This window comes from Corvus hawaiiensis, chromosome 8, assembly GCF_020740725.1.
Source record: "Corvus hawaiiensis isolate bCorHaw1 chromosome 8, bCorHaw1.pri.cur, whole genome shotgun sequence".
Lineage (NCBI taxonomy): Eukaryota > Metazoa > Chordata > Aves > Passeriformes > Corvidae > Corvus > Corvus hawaiiensis.
Window position 1 is genome coordinate 26,421,552 of NC_063220.1, and position 24,655 is coordinate 26,446,206.

The 24,655-nt window shown below is 40.1% G+C and overlaps 2 protein-coding genes across 2 annotated transcripts; both read right to left on the minus strand.

Annotated features, from left to right (window-relative positions):
* Positions 1-452: 452 nt before the first annotated feature.
* Positions 453-3,988, minus strand: LOC125329640. The gene is made up of 6 exons (XM_048311849.1): positions 3,735-3,988; positions 3,345-3,424; positions 2,814-2,928; positions 2,279-2,385; positions 1,931-2,045; positions 453-1,097 (listed from the first exon to the last, which is right to left on the minus strand). Exons 1-6 carry the CDS (start codon positions 3,796-3,798, stop codon positions 910-912), a joined length of 669 nt encoding a protein of 222 aa, XP_048167806.1. The 5' UTR covers positions 3,799-3,988; the 3' UTR covers positions 453-909.
* A 2,391-nt stretch (positions 3,989-6,379) lies between these two features.
* Positions 6,380-23,411, minus strand: MAT1A (methionine adenosyltransferase 1A). The gene is made up of 9 exons (XM_048311811.1): positions 23,081-23,411; positions 16,340-16,417; positions 15,712-15,834; positions 13,907-14,019; positions 12,194-12,337; positions 11,310-11,528; positions 8,221-8,403; positions 7,597-7,730; positions 6,380-7,143 (listed from the first exon to the last, which is right to left on the minus strand). The coding sequence occupies exons 1-9, from the start codon at positions 23,172-23,174 to the stop codon at positions 7,041-7,043; spliced, it is 1,191 nt and encodes a 396-aa protein (XP_048167768.1). The 5' UTR covers positions 23,175-23,411; the 3' UTR covers positions 6,380-7,040.
* Between the last annotated feature and the right edge of the window lie 1,244 nt (positions 23,412-24,655).

The following is a 24,655-nucleotide window of genomic DNA, read 5'->3' on the forward strand; positions in this document are numbered from 1 at the left end:
AATAGATATATTTGAATAATTTATCTGATTAACAATGCAAAGGTCAATTATACATCATGTGCCACAAAACTATGCAGTCTGTGCCTGAGAGCCCTGCAGAAATAGGGAAAAGGTAAAAAAGGGAAAGGAAAAACAAAGAGATGAATTGTCTGTCTTCAGATCTACAGCTTCACTGTTTGCTCAACAGAAGAAAATTAAAATATTACCCCAAGCACAGATTCCACTGAAAACCAAGCAAGCAGTAACTAAGTTTCTTGTTTATATTTCATAATAATTCACATGCTCATTGTTTGATAGCTACAGCTCCACAAATAAGCTGGATCACCAGTGCTAAGCCATCTTTGATCTTCACTTTCACTTAGTGCCAGGTGGACAATGGACAGGCTTTCTGCTGCTGTTCTAAGCCCCAGTCAAGCAAGCAAGTGAATAAATTATACCCCTACAGCCAGGAATTGTTGTAACTTATATGGCTTTAATGGTCATCAGAGCAACAACAGGGATTAACTGGCAACTGTACAAGCAAGTAGAAATATGGCTCTTTCTCAGTAGAGATGACCCCTGACACGGGACAGTTTCTGATAACAATTAGTGTTGTCACTATCTTCAGAGATCCTGAAGAAGTTAAGCCAATAGGAAGGCATCCATTAAAACTTTAGTTCTTATTTAATTCCAGCTAGACAAATTTAAGCTATAAAAGTGATCTTCTTTCTTTGAAACCCTTCTGCCATGAGACGTGTGATAAGATTTAGCCCATATATCCGTACCTCAAAGCTAAGGTCATGATAATGATCTCTTGTCCTTTGACTAAATAAAAGCTGTGTGTTTACACGTGTTAGCAATGATTTCACTGCTCTGCTTCTGTCGTCCAACTGCAGTCAGCTGGCTGGGCTGTGCCCAGGCTGTTTGGTGCTAGTAGCCACAGATGATGCAATCAGCCCCCTCATCCCGGCTGGAGCCGTCGATGCCTTGCTCCTCAAGCTCTTTGAGGAAGATGTTCAGCTGCTCTGCCTGAGCTCCAGGGAAGGCAAGTGTGTGCACACACGTGCTGTTGCTGGGGAAATAGGCAGATTTAGCTCCACTGATGGCCGTCTCAGAGGCTGGAAAAGATCAGAGACAACAAAAAATAAGTAAAGCAGTTGACTTATTTACTTATCTTTGTCCTGATCTTTAAACAAGTGCCAGCATTCCCGTTTTCTGGACTAAAGTCTCCAACTTGGAATACAAGTGCCGAGATGATTGCTTGCTTTTGGTAAGCCTTGGAAACAACTGATCTAGCAACTAGGCACTGTCAACAGTAAAATATTTTCCATTAAGCATAGAAGAGGTAAGGTGGCTCTTCTGTGTATCTATATGCACATTTGTTTTTGAATTAAGGCAGTAACAACAGAGTCATACAGCCTGCTTTGGGTCACAGATTGAGCAATGGATACAATGGGAGCAGTCTTACAGTCCATGGGCTGCCATGCAGGTGGCAGCATTGCTGGCTGGGGGCCAGCTGCTGGGCTTTATTATGTGCGCATGCAGGTGTTGGCCAATTTTGCAGAGATTCTTCAAGTATTGTTGCAAGATAAACAGTTTTATGTCCTACTGCTCTCCGTCCAGTGGGTCACACAACACTTGTGAAGGACAGGGTTTGTTTCAACGTGCCAATGTACTGTTTTTTTAAAACATCTTCCCACAAACATTTGCATACATATCATATTTGGTACCCCAAGATGAAACAGCAGTGCTCAGGCCTTCATGAGAGTATTAAAGCTCATGTGTGTTCTCACTCATCAGTTTGCCAGCCCAGCACTGGCTCTCACAGTATCACACTTGACAAAGTTGTCACACGTCAAGAAAAGAGGAACTTTTCTTTCCTCCTATTTTTTTGAACAAAAGAGAGGGAGCCCCACGTCCTCATGAACAGATATGTCTGAGAAGTACTCACGGCTGCAAACAGCCAGTTCCTTTCCCCCGACAAGTTGTGTGGTCCAGGAAAACCCAGTGGCATTGCCACACACTTCATACAGCCTGCTGCGTCTGAGGAACTGGAAGTCATAACCCTTGGGAAGCAATGGTGGGGAGAAAATAAACAAACATTGTCTTAGGGTACGTCATGGTAACTTCAAGGGGAAGAAACATTCAGCCAGGGCAGGTAAATACAAACAGTACAACCTCTCCCAGCACTGAGGGATATAAAAAACCTATAGCAAGCAAAGTTAGGCTTTACCCAATAAGGGGTTGTAATTTAAGGAATTGCTGCAGCAATATAGCAGCAGTGAGGCAGGAATGTTACCTTGTTGCACATGGGTTTACAGTACTGAGCATTGTCAATGGTCACACACACCAGTCCCCCGTTTCTTGGGGCCACTGGACGTGGGCACGGAGGTAGCTGCTTGCAAACTTTTGGGTGGATAAAAAAAAAAAAGAGAGCAAGAAAACGATGGATTAGAGTGAAAGTGGGTATAAAAGTCTCCCCAAGCAAAGTCATTAACCCCTCACCACTAGCTGGCTTCGTCTAAGCAAGCATTTTTGCTTGTTTAAAATCTTTTTCTCCCATTTTTTTGCCTGTGCTGCTGCTCAGCACTGGTGCCTGGGCTGCAGGGACAGCAGGACTCTCCTGTTTGTGCTGCTGTGCCTCCCCAGTCCCTGCTGACCAAGTGCTTTCTATTACTGAGATGTCTTTTATCTTATGCCACTCCTCTCCCACCCCCAAAGAAATGCAGACACTTGGTTCACTCCGTAGGTAGAAAAAATTTCCTTAGTGCTTCTCCACTGCTGCTTTGTCCAACACCCAGCAAAGGTGAGAGTTGGTTCAGGAGGGGCCTCACATTGCTCTTGAACAGGGCGCAGCAGATCGAGTGCTTCTTGCAGTATCCACACCAGGGAATTGATTGAAGCTTTTTCACCCTTGGCAATCATTTCAGGCAAGCATTTTGAATATTTCTATGGAGTGAGGGGAGAAAAAGTTTAAGCTAAAAAGGAAAGACTTTGGAGCCTTAGAATTAAACTATCTGTGAACATCCATAAATAAAGAAGCTCATGCATTCTTGGGTAGCTATTGTTATTTATCTAGCTATACTGCTTATGTTCAAGCCCCTTTATATACCTGGAGCACAGCAAAACCGGAAAATATATCTACAAGGACAGTTTTTAGACTAGCAGTAGCAAAGCTGTGGTAAGTCAGGTGACACTAATGTTGTTCTGTTCTTGTGTGTGGCTCCCCTCCCCAGCATGTACTTTGTACATGGCCAAAGCAATACACAAGTTGTGCTTGCCCAGCCAGTGCAGGCAGATGGGGCAGGGGCCCACCAGCACAGGGGGTGGGTGCAGAACAGACCCTGGGTCAGCCAACCTCTTACCTCAAGACTCTCGTTCACATCATTTATGGTTGCAGTTTTGCATTCACTTAGGCTGGCAAAAGCTCTGTTTTCAGTAAAATCTAAAAGAAAAGCAGAAGCAGGAGCTTAACTAGGTCACAGTCCCTCCTGACACATGAACAAACCCCAAATACCATGAAATAGCACATGTTTAAAGGAACTGTGCTTCTATCCCGCAGTCCTAGTACTAGATTGTATACCTGAGGTGATCAGGGCTCAAATGTGAATAATCTGTACAAATATTGATTGATTTGAAACAGCAATCTGAGCACCTATTTGGGGCCACTCGGGGTTGGGTTCCCAAGCAGGCCCTTCATTTCTCTAAGACAACCCTATTTAAATAATTGTTAGTCATATTCAAGAATATCTTACCTGCAAGAAGAACTGCTAAACTTAGAACAAACTGTGTTTTCCAGGGCAGGCAGGAGCTGAACATTTCTTTCTGCAGGAGACCAAGGGCTAATTGCTTGTTGTTTGTGGTGCCTGAGAGCAAAAGCACTGCAGTCAGGCACAGAGCTGTGTGCCTGTGGGTCACTGGTTGTTTACAGAGTGCCTCACTCCACAGCAGTGCTGTGACTGGGATTAGGGGGAGGCACACATTGCCCCGCTTTCTGGGAAGCCCAAGGAGAGCTTGCCAGAATAGTTACAGGAAGGGCAAGGGCATGTTCTCGTTAGGGCACTGAGGCAGACTGGCTCTGCTGCTGCCAGCTCCACCGGGAAATTGTCAGATTAACTGGTTTACTGTAAACATGTTTAGTGTGTGCACATTCCTGCATGCTCTCTTGCCACCTTCCCATCTGTCTGTGCTTGTCTCTCTCTCACACACACATATATCTACTTTCATAAAGAATATATAATAATGCCTTAACCTGTATGTTGTGTTCCAAGAGAAAGCTCAGAATATCAAATGCTGACTGATTTGAACCAAGGGGATATGGTCTGCATCCTGTAGCATCCAGAGTTTAGCTACTTTCATCTTTTCTTTTTAATGGAGCCATGAAGCTCATGTGCTTAAATCCATTTATAGGAAGAGCTGAATAGGTAGAAAAATTGCCACAAAAGTTCAGCCATTTCTACCCTGCACATTTATTAGTAGATTAATCCAATTATCTAGCTAACATGCTAGGGGTGTGCCTGACCCCTATGCAGGGTTCAGAGTCACAGCCTTTCACCTGAAAGACTGTCACACATCTCCAGACAATGCCAAGCCTCAGGCCAGCCTCCCCTGCCCACCAACCAGCTGGAAACACACACACATCCCTCCTCTCCAACAAACCTTTAATGGTTAATACAGTTGTTATTGTCACCACCTGAGCTGAACTGTTCCTTTTGTCTGCAGGTGTTTCTGTTTGTTGAGACATGGGCTTTCTGCTTCCATGTTATGTTACGAAACACATTTATTTATAAGGCTCCTTCTCTGGTTTCTCATTATTTGTTTTTCATTCACTTGCTTCTGCTGGTTGGAGTGTAATACACTATGAACTGGAGCTCCTGAAGAAGTTAAGCCAAAAGAAAGGCACCCAGGGCATTGACAAAGAAATGTCTTCTTGTGCTATGTCAGGGACATCTTGACAAATAGGTATGTGTAGGACTGTAATGCTTCCACGAAGCACTTCTGTGTCAGCATGAATGACCTCATTATTAGCAAAATGCCTTTGTATACATTACTGAGAGGTAAAAGACCATTTGCAAAACAAGTCTTTAATAACAAAGGTCAAGGTTAGCATTTCCAGGCAGACCAATAGGACCTGGCTCCAAAGAGTTTATGTTTCTGATGCTGACACACACATATTCCATATTCCTTGAAAGAGAAGCAATATGCTGCTAGGAAAATGGGAAATCTTTGCCAACTCATTCTTTAAGATGCAGGTGCTCTTGAAGATATTTTCCAACCAAAATGTACCCAGGTGGGTACCCAGTGCGGCCCACTGATTAACGTGGTAAGTCCTTGGGAGATCAGGAGCTACCCATAAACCTGTTTATCTCAATTTGCACAGAACATAGAGCACATTAGCATAATTAATAAAGTGGAGAGACCTCTGGCTTGACTAGATAGAAGTTGTGTTTATGACACACTTGAAAGCAATAAATGGCAGCTTTTCCTTTAATGTTCATCACAGGCACTCTCTTTCCACCACCACACCTATTCGGGAGGCACTGTACGAAGACATTTATTTAGGAGTTAAACACGGGGTGGCAGTACTTCTCCAGAGTAGATTTATCAGAATGCTGGCTAACCCACAAAGCATCAAGTCCCTCTTGGGGGCCATACACAGGCAACCTTCGCATTGCAGGATTAAGTTGTTGCCAACTGACAAACAAAACTGATCACAGAAGATAAACGTGGTCTCACACCCTCCCAATTTAAACAAACCTGTTCCTAACCCACAGGCATTTGGAAAGAGTAGTTTGCCACTGTCTGGGACAATACATGGGCACAGACAGAGACGTCCTTGTCCCGCCCACCCGCAGCAGCATCCCGAGCTGTGTGGAGGAGAGGCGGGCGCTGGCTCCAGCAGGAATAACGGGATGCTGGTCCCACCCCTGGAGCCGAGTGGTGGCGCAGCCCCGCTCCACAGCTGGGCACACTTTCTGAGCCAGGGCAAGCTCTCCGGGGGGAAGGCACTGGGCCAGATGTAACCTCGTGCTGTGTGCGTTTGGTGAAGTTTTGCACGTATTTCTCTGAGCTATATTTTATTCCCAAATTCTATCCAACACAGAAAGCCATGCAATAAACCCAATATTTGAGGGCAAAAATAATGAAAAAATACTGTATAGCACAAACCTAAGAGTTACAAATAAAAATCTAATACTTTTTCACTGTGTTTCCATTAATCACGAGGACTAAAGAGTGATCATACACGTATTAACAGGGAAATTCATATAACAATTCCAACATCTAACAAAAGTCAATTATGTTGGTAAACTAAATTACTACAAGAGTAGAAGCAGCTGAATTGAGATGGACCATCACACAGCAACATTAAAAAAAACATGGAAAAAAAGACACATTTACATACATGGTAGGAAAAAGCTTTTTATTCTAAGATTGTTGTTTCATAGGAGAGCACTTATGTTTCAAAAATGCAGGTAATTGAAACACGACAGTAACAGCACATATGCAGTGAAGGTGATTTAAATATTACATATATGTTAGCATATTTTATAAAAGAGGCCAAGATACATTTATGTGATATTCAGCCACCTCCCATCAAAGCAGCCCCCAGCTGTATGCAATGCTAACTCCAGTAAGGAAATTGGACCCCAGAATTTCCCATTGTCTAATTAGAAGCAACAGATCTGCTGATCTTTAGTCAGAGCTGGGAAAGTCGTCTTCACCTTTGCCCATCAAAGGTTTGAGGTTCAGCTATTGGTTTGAGTACCTGAGTCACACTTCGTCTATATCGAAAGAACCAACAGAGCAGCAGTTAAAAGTAAACTGTATTTCGTTGTCTTATGCTGATTAAAAAAACAGACTCTGTCCATTATATCTTAGATAATGAAAGACACTGAGGGTTAAAAAAAAATCAATTTCCAAGAAAATAATCTTTTCTTTCTTTCCATTCAAAATCTAAAATTCCTTTTGTTGAATATAAAGCTGTCAAATTTGATTTTCAGAAGCATCCTTGTCATTAGTGGTCTTCCTTTCTGTTTTTAAAAGGTGACATGTCATTAATGTCAAAACACGAGTTTTTTAGGCACTTCCCATGAGAATTCCTCTCTTCCAAAGTGACCATAACACGCAGTCTTCTGGTAAATGGGCTTTTTCAGATCCAAATCCCTGTGTGTATAATGAAAAGAAGCAAAAAATTTTCATATTATGATACTTCATGATAACTACTATTAAATCCTGATGTTGTATCCATCCCACATCCTTAGACAAGCATGCATTTTCTGGACATGCAAGCATACCAATGAATATGTTCAATGGAGACAAAGTGACAAGACTACTTAAATGTCTGTAATGTACTTTAGGGCTATAGGAAACGGCCTTATTACTGAGAATTACTAATTGTCATGGAAAAGATGAAATAACCTCCAATTCCTTTTGTAAACCAAAAGATACCTTTTTCTCAGAGTAAAGTAACTTAAAGTTCTTGGAATACAAAAGTTGTTTTATTTGACTTCCATACACTATAGAAAGCCAAACCTTCAGTAACAGCTGAAGATTTTGCAAGAAATCATTTCTTGGATGTGACTACTGGGATATTTTCCTCTCTGTGTGTTTCTTTACCTGACAATGACTCCAGGCCGAAGATCAAAGTTTTTGTGCACAATGTCCAGCAGCTCTTTCTCTGTTTTTTGGGAAGTTCCATAAGTGAACAGTGAAATAGACAGTGGATGAGCAACCCCAATGGCATAAGAAACCTGTGGGAAAAAAGGCACTTTAGTCAGCTAACAAACACAGCACCAGTTGCAGCAGAAGAAAGCATTCATTTATGAAAAATCTTATGAAAACTAAAGCCTCTCCTTCACTTCTCATATTTGCACAATCTGTATTTGTAGAAAAAAGAAGAGAAAACTTTGAAAATGCTGAGGCCTCTGCATTTACCCAGTCACCCCATGCTCAGTCACCCCATGCTCATTTCCACGACAGTAAGTGTCAGAGGGTTGAGGGCAAAATGTCCAGAAAAATGACCAATAAAATGAAAGCTAAATGAAAAGTTCCAGTTTCAGGAAGCCAACAGACTATTAGTGATATTACAGGGGTCTTAAACCAAGCACATCAAGTCTTCCTTTCTTCAAAAATCCATCACCGAGACCACTTCTACTACAGTGTTTGGTATGATGGGTAGTTGAGGAAAATCTGAAAAAGGAAAATCTTTTTGAGAAAAGCAACATCCTTAGCAAGCCATACCTGAACCAGAACACGGCGACAGAGCCCAGCCTTCACCAGAGACTTGGCCACCCAGCGGGCTGCGTACGCGGCCGACCTGTCCACCTTGGTGTAGTCTTTGCCAGAGAAGGCCCCGCCGCCGTGCGCTCCCCAGCCACCGTAGGTGTCGACGATGATCTTCCTCCCAGTGACACCAGCATCACCCTGACCCAGTGACAGAAGTTGTCCATTACACATCCATTTCATCATCAGTCTCAAACAAGGCTGTGCATTCCTTCAGAAGACTGCAGCAATGGGTAAGTTCACCACACAGGGGTAGCTGAAGGAATGAACTTGTCTCACCAAGGTACAACAGTGGCTGTAATTGTTCTTTAAAGCCAGGTTCTCAACACAAGCCATGCACAAATTTATTTGGTCAATCAAGCAAACAGGTTTACACCCCGGTAGCTAGAGCATGCACTGCCTGTTAAAAAAAAAAAAATCCCTGGCAATATGGAAACTTTGGTTTAGAAAGGACCTACTAGATATCCAAACCAATTACAGAATATTGATAAAAAGCTATGTGCCATATAAGAACCATTGAGAGATTTCACACTGTTTAAAATATGAAAAAAACCCAACCCAGGCTTTCATATCTTTTAGTCAAAATCACAAATTGCGTGAATATTAAATAGTAGATTATTTACAGTCAAAAGTATGTCAGTGGTACCTTACACATCATTACATGGACACTGGCACCCAGCACTTCCAGTGCAGTATCAGAGAGTGTCATGTATGTACTAAAAACCACATTTCCAACCCCAAAATATTTATAGTCTAACTTAAAGGGTACACAACAGGTATGAAGTACTTGGCAGTTATAGGTAATTGAGAAAGGATTACTTCCTTCTCAGAACAGATATTTATAGATGAATATTCTGAAATATTAGGTAAGGAAGTACAGATAACATTCTGGTTGTCTACAGCTCTCCTGACTGCTCCTCACAAATACTTAATATTTTCATTTGATTGGGGTTAGCTGATCAGCACCGAACTAATTGTCTGATCCCTGCAATTTACTAAATCCTTAAGCTTTCTGGTGTGAATGGAAATATGTTCAAATTTTAAATTCCGCTGCCACCTGTGCAGGCAGATTTGAAATTCTTTGCCTCAGAACATCATGTCACTAAAATTCAACTGCTGGAATGTTTGCACGGCAAACAAAAGTGCAGAGTCAAAGCTTTTCTTAGAAAGACTGTGCATATACACAGAAGTAAACCTTTGGCACTGTTTGTTCCATTCTGCTAAGGAAGAAGTGAGACATAAATCTGAATTTTAAATAGCTGAACATGTCTTAAAGGAACCTGTCCTAGGGTTTTTCTGCTTGACTCAAACATTAATTTTTCATGGTGCAGACAGTTGCAATGAGAACACCTTGTGCACCACCATGACTTGGCTGCAGAACTCAGAGGAGGAGGAATACATGGATATGTGAAAGGCAAGAGAAACACTCCTTGTTTCAAAGGTGCTGAACAGGTACAAATGCACTTATAAAGCACATGGAAGTCATCATTGTGATGAGCTGTAATGTCTGTCCTCATCTCACCAGCAGGTATTGCTGGTAGGAAAATGATGACAGCAGCAAACCTACTCATTTTGCCATAGCCAGAATTCAAGGTCCCACCACATTCAAAAACATAAGGTGAAAATCCCAAGTGAAATACACATATCTTCCTTAGATGAACTGAGCTGGAGGTAAAACAGCCTCCTGTAGCTAGCTGTGTTAAAAATAAAACTGAGTAACACTCTTCTGAAAATAAGCAGAAAGCTAAAGCTGTTAAAGTCAAGAAGAGAAATAGTTATTTTCTGGTTGCCGCATTGCCATTGTAAATTGCGCAAGTGATGATAGCAGTTGGAAGGTCATGGACACATAGGTAGATTGGCCCATACTGAGTAAACCTAGCCCAGGTTTAAAAAGCTTAAACGGATGCTGTGACTTGCCTCGGTTTGTGTGTGCAAACATATGCAACAGAGCTCCAGCACAAGAGTAGAAAGGGTAGTCCTGGTTGGCTTATCACGTGTAACTGTAGTACATTTTCAAATGGATGCAGTTCTGAAAGATTTACATTTTTAATGGTGCAGTTCACTGCACACATAAAAATTTTCCTGCCTTCTTTTTGTATGCTATGATTGCTGCCTTGGTTCATTCATGCTAAGTTACAGCTCAGGTTGAACTCTCCTTTTGTGCGTAGTCTAGGATGTCAACGATACACAAAATTGCAGTGATACAACCCATTCAACTGCACAAAAATGCATTTTTTGTAGAATTATTAATTATAATGATGAATCTCAACACCTTCCTAGTTGTTACACGGCATTAATGTAAAAAAGACAGAGTGCCTTAGATATAATTCTAGAAAATTCCAGTAAGTGAATGAATTTGAAAAACAAAGGGAAAACACTGTCTACTTGGATTTGTTGTGAAATTGAACCTAATTTCAGGAAGGAGTTTTGAAATTTTGTTGTGATAGTTCTGAAGGTATCTGAAGACTAAAACATTGGTAATGGTAAATTTGTTTTCAAAAACTAGATCTCAGAGCTTCTGATCCTACAGAGAGTGGAAGTTCTGCCTGACCTCTGTGACTGCAGGATGACTGGGACTGACTTTCAGGACCAATGAACACCTTCAGCTCTTAGTGGTGTCAGGCAGAACAGTGAGAGCTATGCAGATCTGAAAACCAGGTTCACTGTCAGAGAAGTGAAGCTTCTCTTGTCCATCTCTCTGTAAGAAGTGCTTCCCATGAGAAAGGACTGTAGGTCTCACTCAGTGCTGGTCCCCAGAGGGTTTGAGGAGACCCAGAATCGAGCTGCACACTCTACATGCAATGGAAGATCGCATGTAGACTTGCCTGCCTGGTCACAAGTACCGTATCACCATGCCCTCAAAGGTTAGTTTGGCATAGGACACATGAAACCCTGGGCCCTTCTCACACATCCAGCTGCAGGAAAAATCTTCCACTGGGCAGCTTGCTCCTTACACCCTGGCACAGAGATGCCAAAACCTGAGCATTGAAGACACACACACAGTGAAAGACAAGCTCGTAAGACCACCAAAACAATACAGCACAAACCTGAGGCCCTCCAATGACAAAACGTCCACTGGGCTGAAGGTGATAGACAGTTTTGTCATCCAGGTATTTTGCAGGGACAACAACTTGGATCACACGTTCCTTCAGGGTCCTGCGCATGTTATCCAGAGAAATGCTCTCATCGTGCTGCACAGAGATCACAATGGTGTGAACACGCACGGGGATCACTGCTCCGTTCTTCTGCATGTACTGAACCGTCACCTGAGGCACACGGGGACAATGGGGAGAAAACAACAAAGTTGCTATAAAATACATTACTGGTATTCATCAAATGCCACATAGGCTATTCCAAAAGCAAAACTGTAGCAAAATGTCAGTGCTGACATTAGAGGGATCACTGCTCGCACTGATGCCAGGGTATGAGAAATGAAGCTTATTTTCGCACTGCATTTTTGCTATGCTAAAGACAAAAAATTAAAAAAAAAAATAGAAAAAACACAACTGAATGTGGGCAACCTGATTCTCTATGAAATCATCCAAAATATGTCTTCCAGGTGGGATTTCCTTCAAAACTCCCAAGCCTCAGAAATTTATGTTCTCATTGCATCTTGAAAATGTCAGCCTGAACCACTAAATACAAATAAATCCTTCGGATGCCCTGTCACTTTTCCAATGAGCACACACCACTTAGTTCTGAAGGGTTAAATGTCTCTTCACTGGGAGGTGGTGAAGTGCTCTGATGCAAGTTAACCATTTTCCAACAGTCAAGGAGACAGGTCACAAGCAGTGGAAAAGCTTTATCTGCTACTTGTAGGTTATCCTGATAGGCTGAAACACATCAACTGATATCTTCAAAAATACTCAATATTTCTGGAAAGAAAAGGTGTTGGTTTTCAACTCTCTGGACAATCCTTTGCAGTATTTACCTGTGTCTTAGAGTCAGGCCTCAGCCAAGGGAGTTCTCCGCTACGCCTCAGCTCTGCTAACCTGGCGTTCAATTTATGAGCAAGAATAATTGTTAGGGGCATGCATTCTTCTGTCTCATCTGTTGCATAACCAAACATCAAACCCTGCAGGAGGAGAGAACATACTTCAATCACTGTTAAAGGCACCACAACCAAAGGTAATGAGATTTCATCTGAAGAAAAGAGTCAGCAGTATCCTCGGGTTTACTTTCTACTGTTTTACATCACAGTGCAAGGATCCAAAACTCAGATCAGGCTCCAACATGTCACAGTGTAATGAGAAACAAACCATGTTCCTAGAATTTTTTCACTAGCCTGAAGGCTTACATGTTGAGCTGGAAACCTAGACAAAAATGAAGACATTTCTGTGTAAAAACCAGATTCTTTCACAGAAAATAAAAAAAAATCTGCCAGAGAAAACATTTCAGGACTATTCTGTCATAAGAAAGATGGTTTTTTTAGCCTGGAAACGTTCCAGAGGCTTTTATGTATGAATATAGGCACACTTACACTGCAGCTCACATCTGAAATTTCAGTGGAACGGGATGTGAGCACTCCATGAAGGACATACCCTTCAACAGCTTAAGGCACCTGCCTCAAATTTTTCAATGCCACATGCTTAGAGTCACAGCTTCTACTGTTATCTATTATATTTGTATTTATACTGTTATATATGACTTTCATAATTCATTCATGTTCCCTGCATCAAATTATCGTTTGCTAAATAGAGTTAGCAGCATTTTCTTTCTTCTCATCCAGTGTATGTTGTGGGAAAAAAAAAAAAAGACAGGAAGGTACTTTGATCAAATGGAAAGTGAGGCCATCAAAGAGCCAAAAAAGAGTCAGATCTCTTTTCATCTTATGTATTATTATGCCCCCCTGACAGCAGAAAAGCATTTTAATTTAGCCCTCAAGGGATTTTTTGAAAAATATTAGCTTGTCTCCTGGACTCTGATATCTGCACTTATAGTTCTCAACAGCAGTGCTGTAAACTAGATATTACTTTTAATGATAACTAGTAAATGTTAAATTCACTCATAAGGCATCAATCACATTATGGAGTTTTTATGTTCGTATCTTTCTCTTGGGAACACACCATAAATGTCTACATGTGTTCTTTAGCTCAGAGAAATGCAGTTTGGACAGCCTTAATTACATGGAACACCTATTACAAGAGCTGCCTCCGGGAATAAGTGAGAATTAAAAGTACTCTGGTATTTATTGTACTCATGCTGAGGGCAGATGAAACATCACCTAATTTTTTGCTGTACAAAATCTCAACAGCTCTGTGAATGTGAAAAGATCCTTTGTTTATTCCGTGTTACACGGCAAGTCTGGCTGCAAGATGAATGGTCTGATGAACCTAAAGCTACACAATGAAACCATGAAATATGTAAGCAAAAAACCTTTGCTAAGTTCTAAAGGGAACCTTCTCAGCTACTACAAACTGCCAGAGCTCTCCGGGTTTGCCTGGGTGCTAAAACAACACCAGGCAAAAGTCTGCCCTCAAAGAACCTCTAACTGTTTTAGTAAAATTATGGGTTTTATTCTGGGGTAAAGAGAAGTGTGGAAATTATTTTGACGCGGGTTTTGACATACAAAATAGAGCATAAGATGGAGTGAACTTTTTCCATTAAAACAGCTTTGGTGTTTTAGATGTGATGCTATGTCTACCTGATCTCCAGCACCAACATCCTCTTCATTCCTGTGTAGATGAACACCTTGGGCAATATCAGGTGACTGCTGTTCCAGTGCCACTAAAACATTACAAGTCTTGTAGTCAAAGCCTATTTGGAAAAAAAAATAGCAGTGATTAGCTTTTTCTGTCACAATTAAGGAAAGTAACATGGAACCATAGGACAAAATTTTTATTCTGAAGGATACCACATTCAGAACTCAAAACCTAACTGCTATTTTCAGTAAAATTTTTGTCAATACCACCCTTGAAACCTTTTTTTGGGGTGGCATGGGATATATAGGGTTGCCTTTCTTGCTTGTTACTGCTTATTTTTTCTTGCACTCTCTCCCTGTGCCAAGCCAATTCAGATTATGAATTGTCAACTGCAGAATAGTCAAAAAGGTAAATAATGAACCTCTCCCAAATGAATAGTAATAAAGTCCTCTACATAAATTCCCAGAAGCTGAGATTTTCAGCAACTGAAGACTCTGCTCTCTGATACTTTATTTGTAATACATGCAAAGCAGTGTCCGTACTTGAATATCTCATGGGACTTTGCATGAACCACAAACAGAAAAATACCAGATTCAGGTCTTACAACAAATCTGGAAATGGGAATTTACATGACTTTCAAAGAACCAAAAGTAAGGTTTTAAAAAGAAATTGAAGGACTTACAGAAGCTTGTGGCAAAATTTCCCACCTGTTCCTAGGCATATTAATAATAACTTGCTTCTCTCCAAATCCAACCTTTCCTAGAACTGTAGCTACCGACAGCTGCTGACCAAACTCATGTTCAGCCAGTACAACATATATACACGTCCATATGCATATGATCCACTTGAATGCTCTTCACGCTTTTTTCAGTAGAGAAGAAAATTATATTTCTGTATGCAATTGCTTTGTTTAGGGTTTTTTTAACTTCTAGAAATTGTTTTTTACTGCATCACTGACTCTCCCCCATCACTGTTGGCAGTATGGATGAAAAGAGATTTATGACCTACTAGATTTGCCTGTGTTTTCTGAAAGCACTGCTGTTGCATGATGGTGGAGGCAACCTGCAGCTGAGCTGCTGTAATATTCTCCCACCACAATCTCCTGCAAATTCAATTGCAATTGAAAGACTGCAGTAAACAACTTGTAAATCAAAAACTCTTAATAAAAGATAAGCTTCACTGTAACAGAATACTTTGAATATTTCTACTGTATAAACAGATACATGGAAATGAGAAAGTGAAATGTGTCTGGTACTCAGAGCATTTTTACTTTTTTATCATTTGCACATCTCACAACCTAGGTCTGGACCACACACTGTTCAGTGTAAAAGGAGTTATTCACAGCTAACAGAGCACCCGGCAGTGACAACCACCTTTACACCTGGGAACTCCAGATGCTACTGCAGTACAAAAATACAAAGGTACAATGAAATGAACTAGGTTTGTTCTCTCTCTTTCGCACCAAGATGCAACAATCAGCTTGCCAATGAAAAACCAAGAGTCAAGTTCTTGCAAGTTTGGAGGAGTGGTAGGTTCTATGGTTCAAGTTGAAGTTAATTATTGTAGCCTAATACCACAGTTCAAAGTATACTCTGCCTACTCCCAATTCAGTTTTAACTAACAAAAGGTTTTTACTTACTGGGGTAAAGGCAGAAAGTGTATCATGTAGCACCATGTAAGCAGCTTTCACACAGCACATTCAGTTTGTATCAGGCTTGCTAAAGCCCCTGTGTGGGACTGGTGACAGACCTGTTCTGCAGTTGCCTATTGCTCGCTCTTCCATGATTTCATGAGTTTTTCCACCAACCTTTAGCTGAATCATCATAGCCAATATGTCTAATTGCATCTCGGACAACTCGCTGATAATCCACAATAGCACGAGAAGTGATCTCCCCACAGAGCAACACCATTCCTGTCTTACATACTGTCTCTGAAAAGAGAGATGAAAGCAGGATTACAATAGCAGAATAAGCCAGCCCACTAAGACAAATACCTGTGTTTGTGATGATGCTGATTTTGAGAGACCTATTGGGTGTATACAGTGTAAATCCTTTCTATCCATATTTTTAGCATTACAATTCCATCTATAACAAATTCTTTTCGTATCCACTATCTGTCTGAAAGCAAGGAAAAAACTAGTGTGTCCAATTTACAAATGGGAAAGTCAAAACACTGAGCATGATTCAGTGATATGCAAATCTGTTTCTTCCAGGACAATTCAGTCCACACACGAAATCAATGGCTCTACACTTCTACAGCCTGCTTAGGCTTGAGTCTTTACAAAAACTTTTACTGTTTCTTCTCATCTCTCCTTCTCTTGAAGATTGAAATTATTATGCCATTTTTTGAGATTGAAATGAGCTAGGTCTTTGCAAACATCCTAAAAGAAGAATGAGACTGTGTGATGACTTAAAGCAAAGAATCAAACAACTTACCACAAGCAACCTTGGCATTTGGGTCCTGTTTGAGATGGGCGTCTAGTACAGCATCACTGATTTGATCACAGATTTTATCTGCAAGACATCAAAGCTATGATTCAAAACCGCAGCATTCAATACAAAACATGGACTGTTTGCATCACTTTCAGTAGGTATTTCAGAAAGGAATTATTTTATTGCTTATTACTGGCATGTCTAGGGTAGCTAAATAGAAAGACATATTAAACATCTTTCCAGCAAACTCAGTAGACACAGATTACTTACTGGTGTAAACTTACTAACTACAACTTTACCTGTAGTTTTCTATACTTAGGTGTGAAACAAGAGTGTAATGCACAGAATAACCTGGGAGGTTAAGAGGTTTTACTCCCAGCCTTCTCCTTCTCTAGCACCACCAGCACTGCAAACCAGTGGTGTTCTAATGGAATGGTGATGTTCCACCACCAACTTCCATGGCCTCAACAGAAAGTTACAATGTACCTTACCAACACTGGTGGTAAGGCCTGAGAAAGTGCTTAGATTAATAGCTCAGTGGAGGGCTGGGTTTTAGGTTGCTTTTTGTCACTGATTCCTACCATCCAGCAATGTCACCTCGTAATAATCCCTGCAATCCAGCTAAGGCAGCGCAGGAAGTACACACACAGAAGAAGCAAGAAGGGGTTACCAACTGACGTTTGCTTGAGGTAAATCTTTAGTTACATGCCAAATACAAAGGTTTCAGCTCAAGTTTGTCATAATAATCTTTTATCTTTTTCTTTCTTTCTTTTCTAATCTTTAAAACAAATACTGAATCTTAATCAAATAGTCTAGCTAATCTAATGGACACAAAACGGCAGCACCCATAGCAAAGTCTTCCACATGAAAATGGTAAATTTTCTTATATAATTTAATTTTATTGTTTGTAAAAAAATGGTCTAGTACTGCTTTTAGATTTTGACACAACAAGCTGTGTGGCAAAATAAATTAATCTCCTGCCTTGCCGTGTGCAACACAATCTGTTGGAAAGCAATGTTTTGTAAGAGTCTGCCATTAGAGACTTTTAATACACTCAAGCTCAAGTCAAAATAAATTCTCAGTTGTTTTCATTTAGCTAATCAAAGGGACAAATCAAAGAGTGGAGAACTAATGTGATTCTGACACTCTTATCTCCCATATTCACTCCCATCTCACCCCTTCAACACAAAAAGAATGAACACAAAAGACAATTAGCAAATGTAGGCTGCATTGGAACTTTCAGCCTTGCAAGAACTGTACATGGATTACTAAATTTGGGACAATTATTACCAAACAGGAATCAGACACCATTTTTGCAATTTAATTAGATGTCCAACTGAACCTTGTTTAGCAAACCTGGGTACAAAGGTGGTAGGAGTGATTAAAATGTATCTCTGCTTGCTCTCTTCAAAGTTTTCATTTTTATAAGGAATAAGAACAAATGCAAAAAATACTGGTGGCAACATGAAATTTTGATTACCTGAATGAGACAACAGAGCAGCTGGGGTTAGAATGGATTTTAGTGCAGGTCCCATACCCAGCAGCAAACTCTAGTGACTGGGACTGTTTTGTAATCTGTCTTTCACTGCCCAGAATTTCTATGAACAACCCTTATTGCTGTCCTTGCTCCACATGAAGCATGTCTCACCTGCATTAGATGCCACTGCCCCACATGTCTAAGTTCCCTGGATGGCACACACAGGGATATTATACGCATTCCTTCCAAAACACTCAAGAAGGGTGTTAAGAAGCTGTGGGAAGGTTTAGGACAGAGCGAGAAAAATTCCCTAAATCAGAAAAGTCTATCTTACAGGATGAAATCAATCAAACTTAATCTAGTTCTGAAAGGCTGAAGGAAAGGCAACCTACCAGAGGAAACCCCTGTAGGCACCGTGATTGCAGTGCCTAAGAACCTAAAAACACTGTGCTGAGAGAAAAGGGGTTTTTTTTTCTGATGGGAAATAATGTAAATACAGTTGATAAATGAAAGTTAAAAAGAGACAGATAAAGATTCAAAAAGGAAAACCTGAAAAGGGTGAGAGCCATGGAAATCATTCATCTAGAGGCACACAGGATTCCTTGTCCCTTCAAACTTCTACATGAAAATTGACTATCTTTTTAAAAGGTATGAATGCAATTCAACTGCCATTTACTAGCTTGTTTGAAGAATTCTTGCATGAAATATTATTGCCTATGTCTGAAGGTCAGACCAGATTATGTTTTGGGGATCCCTTCTGATCTTTAAAATCTACGTGAGACTCTAATAAATTAAAACAATAGATTAGAATAATTTAATCTACTATACTTGGAGCATACATTAAAATAGTCTGAGGCAAATCAGTTTGATAATTCATGTCATATCTGATTGTTGGTGCAACAACCAGCAGTTCTAGTGCAACTAGTTCCAAATCCAGATAGAAATATCTATCAAGACTGGAAAGAGAAATCCAGCTGGATGATTGGCTGATTAATGCATTAAATTAAAGGCATGTCTATTAGTAAAGGTCTCTGGTGTAAAGTAAAACCAGGCATTCTATTTTTAGCAATGCTTAGCAGGCTTTGTGCACCCTTCATTCTGTTATTTAAATTTCTCATCTCAACTGTCCCATTTCTCTTATTATCTGCTAAGTGTGAGAGGTTGTTTGTCCATTATTTTCTTCCTTTTTATTTTCCTTTCTTTTTTGGAAGCAGGGAAAGCATAATGGAACACCTCTGGTGAGACATTATAATCTTAAAAAAAAACATTAATAGGTCAGAATTCAGTTCATGCACACCTTCATGTACTGAATTACTAACCAATGGAATGAATATTGCAAAAATGGTATCTAAAATGACTGAGCAGGAAAGTATTAGACAGCCATGAGTCTTTTCATGAAATCCAATCATCCCACAGGCCCAGCCTTATGGCAGAGATGCCAATTAGCCAGGAAACAGCTCTTGCTAACTATAAAATGAGTCTAGGGAGGCTGATGATAAACCCTACTCAAAACCCCAGCTGTAACACTGGGAAGTAAAGGAGGTGTTCAACAACAAAAGTGATCTCAAATAATTAGAAGAAGCTTCACAGTTTTCCAGATAGTTAGACCTAAGTTTGTTATGTGAATCTAGAGTATGTAAGAGCCTAGCAAAAGTTCTCAGAGACTTCACAGGAGTTCATATTCACAGACTCACCACACACAGAAAAAAAATATGCACAGCAGTAAAACCTGAAAATTTAATTCGAAAAAGCTCCACAAAGCACACAAAGAGGTACAGCCACACTTCTGGTTTTGATGGTGTAGTAAATGTAATAAACATTGAACATTTGAAATGGCAAGGTTGGTTTTCTTCAAAAACTGTGATCATCAAAATTAAATTCAGCATTTTTAATTATATATTATTTATATCAACAGAAAAAAAATTAAACTAGACTGTGAATTTTTATATTCAAAATATGAGAAACTGAGCAATTCTCAGTTTTCTGGTAAAAAAAAATTAAAACAGGGAAGAAATGCAGATACCTATCATAAGCATTCATCAAAAAATAAGCTTTCTAACAAGAGTTTCACTGGAAAGACTTCAAAGGCTTCAGACTACAGCACTGAATTGTGCTATATATTCTTCCTATTTAAAAGAACTCTTGAGGAGCTCTAGTTAATAACTGCAGGGGTGCCGCAAAATCAGCAGTGTTCAAATGTCTTGTACATCTGTTCTCCTTGTTCAATGCACAGTTTACTGAAGTATTATGCATATCATTTAGTCTATATAATCTTAGATATAAGACACACAAGCATCAGCTTGCTGGACAGATCTGAATTTTCTGTTTGTTTTTTTTTTTTCTCTCGTGATTTTTTCTCCCTGTGAATATCTACAAGACAAAAATATGCTTTCTATACGGTTGAAAATATGAGGGTGCTTTTAGAAGATGTTTGTTCCTATATTTTTAAAGAGATTCCTTGACACTTTCTGGAAATCTGAATGGCAGTCAGTTTGCAGCCAATTCCACCTGAAGCCACACCAGACAAGGGAAGGAATTACTCCTTGGTGGTTTGACATCTGTAAGACATTGTGGGGCAGAGAAACACACGATGCATTTCAAAGCACCATGAAACCTGTGCAGCATGACAGACACTACTGGACTAAGGAAAATGGAGCAGCTACCAAGAAAAAAAGTTCTCTTTATAGTGCTACTGTCTGTGTGCTTTTATTAGTACATTGAAAGGAAGAAGTCATGTGGAAGTCTTCAGAGAGTTTGGAATTTACACCACTAAATGACTAAATGATTAAAGACCTGAAAGGAATTCCCAAATGTTATGCCCAAGGGATTTTGAAGAATCTGGAGTAAGAAGATGGCATAAACAGTCTGCTATAATGTCTTTGAGGAGCATAGGTGATACCTGTGTGTTAATTATTGACAGCTATTACTTGCTTCTATGGAATCTGGTCTTCTCAGTGACACCCAGCTCTAGGCATTGCACAGATACAAGGCAGTTCTCAGTACACTCAAATAAATAAGCATATAATTTCTCCTGCTTTGTGCATTAAGAAGGTCTCCATTAAAGCATTCAATACTCAGCTAATATAATCAGAACAATTCAAATTTCCACCAGACAAAGATCTGGTTCAGGATCTTTACTTCACATAATGCCCTCGAGCAAAATTATAGTATCACATACGGAAGAGAAATAATCAAGAACAAGCAAATTATCCATTTTGTATAAACAGAGGAAATCAAAACTCACAATAAAATTCTATTGCTACAGATAACATCAGAAGCCCAACTACAGCCTCAGGCACTGGCCCCCATTTTAAGAAATAGCCAAGATTTTCCTGGGTGATAAAATCCTAATGGCATGTCTACACCTCTTGTGCAAAACCACAGAGGGGAAAAGGGAGTTTAGCCAGGATGTAGGAGTGACCAATTTGCTGTCAGGAGCCAGAGCTATCACTGAGATGATTAAGATACATTGCTGGTGCTCAGGAACAAGAATTTGGAGGACAACCCAGAGTTACTTACTGCTAGCCTGTCCTCCTTTGATCTGGAAAATCTCTATCTTCCCTTTGCCATAGGCATTTGAGTTGTCAGTACCCTATGTTAAGATCTAGGCTGTTTAAGAAAGTATAAGCACCACAGCCTTGAAAACATCCAGGTAAATTTCAGTTTTCCACTCACTCTGAAATAAACCTCCCAGGCTGGTACTTAGCATCTCATAGTACCCAGACACCGAGCAACCTCTGCCAGGCAAGAGAAGCTGCAGATACACCCAAGTGGTAACTGTGTTTCTTAAGGGCCTGCTTAATATTTCAGCACAGGAGAAAAATATTCATGGGGCTTAAAAGAAAGCTACTGAGGGCCACTAGAGGGTTTGGAAATAAAGAAGGGAATGTGAATAAGAACTAAAAAATTGGCCAAATTCTAAAACAAGAAACAGTATAAAGAGAGAACTGGTAAAGAAAAGAAACCAAGGGATAAAGTTAAATCTGGGGACTCAGTTGAACTCTCTCTGCTCTGAGACTTCCCTATTATTGCCCCAAGATGATTAAAAAATAATGATTAGAGTAGCATAAATTGTGACCAGTTGTCTTTGGAAATAACATCATCCACGTAAAACTACCACACTGTTATTATGTTATTTTTCCCATGAAACTACGTAGCACTACAGACACTGGGTGTAATTATATATAAATTCAACACAGGACACATGTTCCAAGGACAAATCCTGGTTGTCATTTTCTGACTGTGTTACATCAGAAAGAACCCCAGCTGGTTTAACCTGATGTAGTTGCCCTCACATTGATGGAGATGTACTCAATTGCGTCAGCCATGGATTTGATCTGCACTAATAAGTTAATATAGAAGAGTATTGGAACTGTAGAAGAACTCATTGCTGACGTTTTTATCCTCTGCTATAAAATCATTCCACCCATTTATGATTTACTCACATAACATGAATACAGACCTGAAAAGCCTTATTACAGCAAAAAGTGCAGGCCACCAAATCTGCTTCTAAAACAAATACACTTTTCAGGACATCAAACAGCCCATTGTCCCCTGGCCTCATTTGAGGGAACAGTTGCTGTTGACATAAGGTATATGTTTATGGTGGATGGATATTTGTTTTCAATAACATTGAACTAATCTCTGCTGACCATACATAAAGTTTAGCAAATAACTGTCCACTATTTGCTTCAGCAATTCCATATATTGCATCAGATGATGGAAAGGGGCGGGAGGTAGGAGGCAAACCGGTGCCTTTGCCATCTACAGCTGCTGGGACCACTAAAAAAAGGCTCTGAAACAGGCTACTTAGGGATATTCCTGTCATGGGTGACAGTCTTAGAGCACTCCATATGTGCAGGACAGTTTCACAAGGCCCATAAAGATATGGAACTTGAGAAGCAAGCTATGCATTCTTATCCATATGCGAAACTTGAGTCTGCCAGAGATAGTGTCTCCACAGGAATACTGAAAGAAATTTAGATGAAGAAGAAGGAGCAGCAACCATAAACCTCATTGCTTTCCTCAGTTGGACACAGACTCTGCAAAAGCACATGAACTCTTGTTGAGTTACTCTTGTAACTCTACTTACAGCAGTTTTATAGCCTGTATGGACAAAGTCCAGTAGAAATAAAGTAGAAAAAGCACCCTGTTACAAATAATTTCTCTAGTAAGATTAACAGCAGGTGAATGCTTCTTTAGGCTTTTAAAACACCTCAAATGAAAATATTATACTTTTTACACTTTTACCAGAGCTGCCTTCTTACCTGGATGTCCTTCTCCCACAGACTCCGAGGTGAACATGAAAGCACCTTCATCATCCAGCGTGTAATCACATAAACCATCCACCGGCCCATTCATGGTTGTGATGCTTTTCCTGGTGGATTATTATAAACAGTGGTTGAAGAGCTCTACCTTTGGTGCCCTCTGTTTAAGAAGGCTCTTTATCAGCAGGACTACTGCTGTCTTCACTTATTATCTCTTCAGCTAACTTGAATTTCAGTGTGTGAAAGCAGCATGTGCTTGCATCCGTGCCTGCAAGCAAAGAGTATGCATGTGCCTGGAGTCTGTATCCCTACCTAGCCTGATCTGTCAGTCCCTGAGCTGCTCCTATATATGGAAAAGTGAAAGTGCCCAGATAATCATGTGAGGAAAATGGAAGAGCCCATTTCTTGGCAGGGGAGTTAGTTAACTTTAGGATACTTCACTAATTAACTCAGTTCTTGGAAACACTCTGGATCCAACCTGTGCAAGATTGGTTATCTTAGCAGCTCCACTGAGCACGAAGTAAAGCAGGAGTGCTAGTGACAGCTCAGGTCAGCTGCTTTTCTCTTTGTCTCTCCCCTAATTCTCGGATCTATGGTGTACTTCCAACTCTGTGTTGTGGTTTTACAGGGATAGATACAAAATGTGTAAATGCATGTCTTTCCTAAGGAAACACTGGAAGAAGTTTGCATCATATGTATATGATGCATATATATGCTGCATATATATATGATCGTATATACGATGCATATGCATCATATAACCATATTTTCCTTTTACTTTTTCATCTCTACAGAAGTAGAGTTCCCTGGTGAGTTTTTTTCTTCATTTTCATTTATTTTTCATGCACTTTTGAGAGACGAAACATCTGATAAGATCTAGCATCACGGCTGCTTCACAGTCTGCTACACAGAGCTCACCCCTCAGCCTTTGCTTTTCTTTTCCCCTATCCTTTCTTCTACTAATTCAGGTCCATTTCAATTATATTTTTGTATCATATTCTCATATTATATTCCAGAACCCTTAGAAATATAATAACTGCCACATCTGAGTACTCAGTGATCAGTTCTGCTGCAGAAAATTTCTTCTAGTCAGATGGCTCATGTCTGGAATATGCTGATGGCATGCCAGGTATGAAGGCAGAGGGCATTTTGTGGGTATTTGTGTCTTTAAGTCAGTATATAAAAAACCAAGTAAATGTACCCATGGGACAGATCCACAAAATGCCCACCACTACTGCACCATTACAAACGGGTGTAATTGTGTTTCATTCCTCTACAGAAACCATTATAGTCTCAATCTCTGACCAAAGCACTGGTCTGTCCAAAAAATGAAATCCTTATCACTCTTCAGTTTAAAAACTTAGTTACTTCAAATCCTTACCCAGTATTATTATTAAGATCCCCAAGATGGTTCCTTGGATTCAAATTTCTGCATTGCTACATACTTATGCAGGAATTCATTAGAATTTTCACTTTCTGCCTACATTCCTGAAAACAATAACCAATGTCTGTGAATGTTCAGCAGTAATCTGCTGCAGCATTGGCCCCTCTCTAATTATCATTGACATGGAATCG